This window comes from Melopsittacus undulatus, chromosome 1 (assembly GCF_012275295.1).
Source record: "Melopsittacus undulatus isolate bMelUnd1 chromosome 1, bMelUnd1.mat.Z, whole genome shotgun sequence".
Classification (NCBI taxonomy): domain Eukaryota; kingdom Metazoa; phylum Chordata; class Aves; order Psittaciformes; family Psittaculidae; genus Melopsittacus; species Melopsittacus undulatus.
In genome coordinates, this window is record NC_047527.1 from 765,884 (window position 1) to 774,217 (window position 8,334).

At 54.6% G+C, this 8,334-nt stretch overlaps 1 protein-coding gene across 1 annotated transcript; it reads left to right on the forward strand.

Moving 5' to 3' along the window:
- Window positions 1-33: 33 nt before the first annotated feature.
- LOC117436279 (F-box/LRR-repeat protein 6-like) lies at window positions 34-7,827 on the forward strand. Its single transcript, XM_034063984.1, has 3 exons — window positions 34-203; window positions 1,465-1,696; window positions 6,462-7,827. The coding sequence occupies exons 1-3, from the start codon at window positions 50-52 to the stop codon at window positions 6,784-6,786; spliced, it is 711 nt and encodes a 236-aa protein (XP_033919875.1). The 5' UTR covers window positions 34-49; the 3' UTR covers window positions 6,787-7,827.
- The last annotated feature ends 507 nt before the right edge of the window (window positions 7,828-8,334 follow it).

Genomic DNA, 8,334 nt, shown 5'->3' on the forward strand with positions numbered 1-8,334 from the left:
CCCCCCCCGCCCCTCCCCATTGACCCCCATTGACCCAGGGTCAGGGTTCATGTTGCTGCGGGAGCTGAGCCTGCGCGGCGCCGGCTCCGGGGTCACCGATTGGTTCCTCTGGCGCATCCTGAACTCCTCATCGAGGCTCCGGAGCCTGGACCTGAGCGGGTGCAGCCGCGTGACCCCCCCCGGCCTCATGGCCCTGCCTGCAGGTGGGTCACGTGGGGGTGGGCATGGGATGTGGGGTTGTGTCATGTGGGGTTGGGTTGTGTCATGTTGGGTTGTGTCATGTTGGGTCATGTGATGTTGGGTTGTGTCATGTGAGGTTGTGTCATGTTGGGTCGTGTCATGTTGGTCATGTGATGTTGGGTTGTGTCATGTTGAGTCATGTGATGTTGGTCATGTGATGTTGGGTTGTGTCATGTGAGGTTGTGTCATGTTGGGTCATGTGGTGTTGGGTCATGTCATGTCAGTCATGTGGTGTTGGTTCATGTGGTGTTGTTGGTCTTGTCCTGTTGGGTCATGTGGTTTTGGGTCATATTGTGTCGGTCATGTGATGCTGGTTCATGTCATGTAGGTCATGTCCTGTTGTCCATGTGGCGTTGACCATGTGATGTTGGGTCATGTGACGTTGGCCATGTGCTGTTGTCTCATGTGAATGTGACACTGACCATGTGACGTTGACAGTGTGACATTGGTCATGTGATGTTGGCCATGTCATGTTGGCCATGTGATGTTGTGTCATGTCCAGTTGGTCATGTGACATTGACCATGTGCTGTTGGCTCATGTCATGTTGATCACGTGACACTGGTCATGTGTTGTTGTCTCATGTGACATTGGCCATGTAATGTAGGCTCATGTGACATTGGGTCATGTCCTGTTGACCATGTCTCATTGGCCATGCGCTGTTGTCTCATGTGACATTGACCATGTGACGTTGGCCATGTGCTGTTGTCTTGTGTGACATTGGTCATGTGCTGTTGTCTCATGTGACCCTGTCCACGTGCTGTTGTCTCATGTCCTGTTTGGTCATGTGACGCTTCCCATGTGACAGTGGTCATGTGACGCTGTCCATGTACTGTTGTCTCATGTGACACTGTCCATTTGACACTGTCCATGTGCTGTTGTCTCATGTGACCCTGTCCATGTGACGCTGTCCATGTGACCCTGTCCATTTGCTGTTGTCTCATGTCCCGTTGGTCATGTGACCCTGTCCATGTGCTGTTGTCTCATGTGACGCTGTCCATGTGATGCTGTCCCTGTGCTGTTGACCATGTGCTGTTGTCTCATGTGACATTGGTCATGTGACACTGACCATGTGACACTGTCCATGTGCTGTTGTCTCATGTGACATTGGTCATGTGACCCTGTCCATGTGACATTGACCATGTGATGCTGTCCATGTGCTGTTGTCTCATGTGACCCTGTCCATGTGACGTTGACCATGTGACCCTGTCCATGTGCTGCCCCAGAGCTGGAGGTGCTGTCCTTGGCTCTCCCGGGGGGCTCGGAGCAGTTTTTGGCCCCCCCCTATGGCAGCTCCAAGGTCACGTGTCGCTGGGGGCGGAGCCTGCGCGAGCTGGACCTGAGCGGGCGCCAGTTCAATGAGCGGGACCTGGCAGAGGCCATGGCTGCCCTGGGGCCACAGGCACCACTGAGGGCACTCAACATGGCCAACACCAGGGTCAGCGCCAGAGCACTCAGGTATGGGGGTAATGGGGATCAATGGGTGTCAATGGGATCAATGGGTGTCAATGGGGATGAATGGGTGTCAATGGGGAGCAATGGGGATCAATGGGTGTCAATGGGGATCAATGGGTGTCAATGGGATCAATGGGTGTCAATGGGGAGCAATGGGGATCAATGGGTGTCAATGGGGATCAATGGGTGTCAATGGGATCAATGGATGTCAATGGGGATCAATGGGTGTCAATGGGATCAATCGGTGTCAATGGGATCAATGAGGATCAGTGAGGACCTGGCACAGGCCATGGCTGCCCTGGGGCCACAGGCACCACTGAGGGCACTCAACATGGCCAACACCAGGGTCAGCGCCAGAGCACTCAGGTATGGGGGTAATGGGAATCAATGGGATCAATGGGATCAATGAGGATCTATGGGGATCAATGGGTGTCAATGGGATCAATGGGTGTCAATGGGATCAATGAGGATCAATGGGTGTCAATGGGGATCAATGGGGATCAATGGGAGTCAATGGGATCAATGGGTGTCAATGGGATCAATGAGGATCAATGGGTGTCAATGGGGATCAATGGGTGTCAATGGGGATCAATGGATGTCAATGGGGATCAATGGGTGTCAATGGGATCAGTGAGGATCAGTGAGGACCTGGCACAGACCATGGCTGCCCTGGGGCCACAGGCACCACTGAGGGCACTCAACATGGCCAACACCAGGGTCAGCGCCAGAGCACTCAGGTATGGGGGTAATGGGGATCAATGGGTGTCAATGGGGATCAATGGGGATCAATGGGATCAATGGGTGTCAATGGGTGTCAATGGGGATCAATGGGTGTCAATGGGATCAATGGGTGTCAATGGGGATCAATGAGGATCAGTGAGGACCTGGTACAGGCCATGGCTGCCCTGGGGCCACAGGCACCACTGAGGGCACTCAACATGGCCAACACCAGGGTCAGCGCCAGAGCACTCAGGTATGGGGATCAATGGGTGTCAATGGGTGTCAATGGGGATCAATGGGTGTCAATGGGATCAATGGGGATCAATGGGATTAATGGGTGTCAATGGGATCAATGGGGATCAATGGGTGTCAATTGGGATCAGTGGGTGTCAATGGGATCAATGGATGTCAATGGGGATCAGTGGGTGTCAGTGGGATGAATGGATGTCAATGGGGATCAATGGGTGTCAATGGGATCAATGGGTGTCAATGGGGATCAATGGATGTCAATGGGGATCAATGGATGTCAGTGGGCTCAATGGGTGTCAATAGTTGTCAATGGGGATCAATGGGTGTCAATGGGATCAATGGGGATCAGTGAGGACCTGGCACAGGCCATGGCTGCCCTGGGGCCACAGGCACCACTGAGGGCACTCAACATGGCCAACACCAGGGTCAGCGCCAGAGCACTCAGGTATGGGGGTAATGGGGATCAATGGGATCAATGGGTGTCAATGGGGATCAATGGGGATCAATGGGTGTCAATGGGGATCAATGGGGATCAATGGGATCAATGGGTGTCAATGGGGATCAATGGGGATCAATGGGTGTCAATGGGGATCAATGGGTGTCAATGGGATCAATGAGGATCAGTGAGGACCTGGCAGAGGCCATGGCTGCCCTGGGGCCACAGGCACCACTGAGGGCACTCAACATGGCCAACACCAGGGTCAGCGCCATAGCACTCAGGTATGGGGGTAATGGGGATCAACGGGTGTCAATGGGATCAATGAGGATCAATGGGGATCAATGGGTGTCAATGCGGATCAATGGGATCAATGGGTGTCAATGGGGATCAATGGGTGTCAAAGGGATCAATGGGATCAATGGGTGTCAATGGGGATCAATGGGTGTCAATGGGGATCAATGGATGTCAATGGGGATCAATGGATGTCAGTGGGCTCAATGGGTGTCAATAGTTGTCAATGGGGATCAATGGGTGTCAATGGGATCAATGGGGATCAGTGAGGACCTGGCACAGGCCATGGCTGCCCTGGGGCCACAGGCACCACTGAGGGCACTCAACATGGCCAACACCAGGGTCAGCGCCAGAGCACTCAGGTATGGGGGTAATGGGGATCAATGGGGATCAATGGGTGTCAATGGGATCAATGGGTATCAATGGGTGTCAATGGGGATGAATGAGGATCAATGGGGATCAATGGATGTCAATGGGGATCAATGGATGTCAATGGGGATCAATGGGTGTCAATGGGATCAATGGGGATCAATGGGTGTCAATGGGGATCAATGGGTGTCAATGGGATCAATGAGGATCAGTGAGGACCTGGCACAGGCCATGGCTGCCCTGGGGCCACAGGCACCACTGAGGGCACTCAACATGGCCAACACCAGGGTCAGCGCCAGAGCACTCAGGTATGGGGGTAATGGGGATCAATGGGTGTCAATGGGATCAATGGGGATCAATGGGTGTCAATGGGTGTCAATGGGGATCAATGGGGGTCAATGGGTGTCAATGGGATCAATGGGTGTCAATGGGGATCAATGGGGATCAATGCGTGTCAATGGGATCAATGAGGATCAGTGAGGACCTGGCACAGGCCATGGCTGCCCTGGGGCCACAGGCACCACTGAGGGCACTCAACATGGCCAACACCAGGGTCAGCGCCAGAGCACTCAGGTATGGGGGTAATGGGGATCAATGGGTATCAATGGGGTCAATGGGGGTCAATGGGGATCAATGGGGGTCAATGGGGGTCAATGGGTGTCAATGGGATCAATGAGGATCAGTGAGGACCTGGCACAGGCCATGGCTGCCCTGGGGCCACAGGCACCACTGAGGGCACTCAACATGGCCAACACCAGGGTCAGCGCCAGAGCACTCAGGTATGGGGTAATGGGGATCAATGGGTGTCAATGGGATCAATGGGGGTCAATGGGGATCAATGGGGATCAATGGGTGTCAATGGGATCAATGGGTGTCAATGGGGATCAATGGGTGTCAATGGGGATCAATGGGTGTCAATGGGTGTCAATGGGGATCAATGGGGATCAATGGGTGTCAATGGGATCAATGGGTGTCAATGGGGATCAATGGGTGTCAATGGGGATCAATGGGTGTCAATGGGATCAATGGGTGTCAATGGGGATCAATGGGTGTCAATGGGATCAATGGGTGTCAATGGGATCAATGGATGTCAATGGGATCAATGGGTGTCAATGGGGATCAATGGATGTCAATGGGGATCAATGGGTGTCAATGGGTGTCAATGGGATCAATGGGGATCAGTGAGGACCTGGCACAGGCCATGGCTGCCCTGGGGCCACAGGCACCACTGAGGGCACTCAACATGGCCAACACCAGGGTCAGCGCCAGAGCACTCAGGTATGGGGTAATGGGGATCAATGGGTGTCAATGGGGATCAATGGGGATCAATGGGTGTCAATGGGGATCAATGGGTGTCAATGGGGATCAATGGGTGTCAATGGGTGTCAATGGGGATCAATGGGTGTCAATGGGATCAATGGATGTCAATGGGGGTCAATGGGTGTCAATGGGGATCAATGGGTGTCAATGGGGATCAATGGGTGTCAATGGGATCAATGGATGTCAATGGGGATCAATGGGTGTCAATGGGGATCAATGGGTGTCAATGGGATCAATGGATGTCAATGGGGATCAATGGGGATCAATGGGGATCAATGGGTGTCAATGGGTGTCAATGGGTGTCAATGGGTGTCAGTGGGTGTCAATGGGGATCAATGGGTGTCAATGGGATCAATGGGGATCAATGGGGATCAATGGGTGTCAATGGGGATCAATGAGGATCAGTGAGGACCTGGCACAGGCCATGGCTGCCCTGGGGCCACAGGCACCACTGAGGGCACTTAACATGGCCAACACCAGGGTCAGCGCCAGAGCACTCAGGTATGGGGGTAATGGGGGTCAATGGGTGTCAATGGGATCAATGGGTGTCAATGGGATCAATGGGTGTCAATGGGATCAATGGGTGTCAATGGGGATCAATGGAGTCAATGGGGATCAGTGAGTGTCAGTGGGGTCCATGGGTGTCAATGGGATCAATGGGGATCAATGGATGTCAATGGGTGTCAGTGGGGATTAATGGGTATCAATGGGTGTCCATGGTGATCAATGGGTGTCAATGGGTGTCAGTAGATGTCAGTGGGTATCAATGGGTGTCAATGGGTGTCTATGGGTGTCAATAGGTATCAATGGGTATCAATGGTTATCAACGGGTGTCAGTGAGTATCAGTGGGTGTCAATGGATGTCAATGGGTATCAATGGGTGTCAGTGGGTGTCAATGAGTATCAATGGGTGTCAATGGATGTCAGTGGGTATCAATGGGTGTCAATGGGGATCAGTGGGTATCAATGGGTGTCAATGGGTATCAATGGGTGTCAGTGGGGATCAATAGGTATCAGTGGGTGTCAATGGGTATCAATCGGTTTCAATAGGTGTCAATGGGGATCAATGGGTATCAATGGGTGTCAATGGGTGTCAGTGGGTGTCAATGGGTATCAATGGTTATCAGTGGGTATCAATGGGTGTCAATGGGAATCAATGGTTATCAATGGGTGTCAATGGGTGTCAATGGTTATCAATGGATGTCAATGGTTATCAGTGGTTATCAATGGGTATCAATGGTTATCAATGGATGTCAATGGTTATCAGTGGTTATCAATGGGTATCAATGGTTATCAATGGATGTCAATGGTTATCAATGGTTATCAATGGGTATCAATGGTATCAATGGTTATCAATGGCTATCAATGGTGTCTCCCCAGTGTCCTGCTGTCCTCCTGCCCTCACCTCTCCTTCCTGGACCTCTCCTCGTGCCGGCGCCTGCCCCGCGGCACCAAACGTGCCCATCGGGGCCGGAGCCAGGTCCGGAGGTGCCTGCGGGTGTTGGCAGGGCTGGACCCCGAGGAGGAGCCAGCCAATGGGGAGCCAGCTAATGAGGAGCCAGCCAATGAGGAGGCAGCCAATGAGGAGGCAGCCAATGGGGAGCCAGCTAATGAGGAGCCAGCCAATGGGGAGCCAGCCAATGAGGACGCAGACAGTGAGGACGCAGACAGTGAGGAGCTCCTCATCATGGAGCTCGACCAATGAGGAGCTCCCAACATGGAGCTCGACCAATGAGGAGCTCCCAACATGGAGCTCGACCAATGAGGAGCTCCCAACATGGAGCTCGACCAATGAGGAGCTCCCAACATGGAGCTCGACCAATGAGGAGCTCCCAACATGGAGCTCGACCAATGAGGAGCCCCCCAAACATGGAGCTCGACCAATGAGGAGCCTCCAATGAGAAGCCATCCAATGGGGAGCTCCTCTGCATGAAGCTCGACCAATGGGGAGCCCCCAAACATGGAGCTCGACCAATGAGGAGCCTCCAATGAGAAACCACCCAATGTGAACCTCAACCAATGAGGAGCCCCCCAGCATGGAGCTTGACCAATGAGGAGCCCCCCATTGAGGAGACCCGCCCCCAACAAGGAGCCACCCAATGAGGAGCCCCCCAACGTGGAGCTCGACCAATGAGGAGCCTCCAATGAGCAGCCACCCAATGGGGAACTCCTCTGCATGAAGCTCGACCAATGAGGAGCCCCCCAACATGGAGCTCGACCAATGAGGAGCCTCCAATGAGAAGCCACCCAATGGGGAGCCCCCAATGTGAAGCTCAACCAATGAGGAACCCCCCAACGTGGAGCTCGACCAATGAGGAGCCCCCCATTGAGGAGACCCGCCCCCAACAAGGAGCCACCCAATGAGGAGCCCCCCAACATGGAGCTCGACCAATGAGGAGCCTCCAATGAGCAGCCACCCAATGGGGAGCCCCCCAACATGAAGCTCGACCAATGAGGAGCTCCCCAGCATGGAGCTTGACCAATGAGGAGCCTCCAATGAGAAGCCATCCAATGGGGAGCCCCCCAACATGGAGCTTGACCAATGAGGAGCCCCCCAATGAGGAGCCCCCCCCAGTGAGGAGCCCCTCAATGTGAAGCTCAACCAATGAGAAGCCCCCTAGCATGGAGCTTGACCAATGAGGAGCCCCCCAATGTGAAGCTCAACCAATGAGGAGCCCTCCATTGAGGAGACCCGCCCCCAACAAGGAGCCACCCAATGAGGAGCCCCCCAACATGGAGCTCGACCAATGAGAAGCCTCCCAACATGGAGCTCGACCAATGAGGAGCCCCCCAACATGGAGCTCGACCAATGAGGACACCCCAAGAGGGGCTCCCCCCCCCCCATGAGGGGCTCCCCCCCCCCCCAAGAGGGGCTCCCCCCCCCCCCCCAAGAGGGGCTCTCCCCCCCCCCCATCTCCCCCCATCTATGGGGTGCCCCCCACAATAAAGCCTCTTCCCCACACGTGACTCCGCCCCCTGGGGGAGGGGCTATGGGGGGGGGGAGGGGGGGGTGGTCACGTGGGGTCTCGCCTGGCAGCAGCCGAAGTCATTTGCATATTGATGACCCTTAATGAGGGGGGAGCAGCTGGGGCCATGGGCACTCATTAAGGGGCTAATTAACCCCACCCCCACCCCAGCTGCACCCGACACCGCAGAGCCCCATTGGTCAGCCCTGAAACCCCATTGGGCAGCCCTGACCCCATTGGGCAGCTTCAGCACCCTATAGGGTGCCCCCTAAACCTCATTGGTCAGC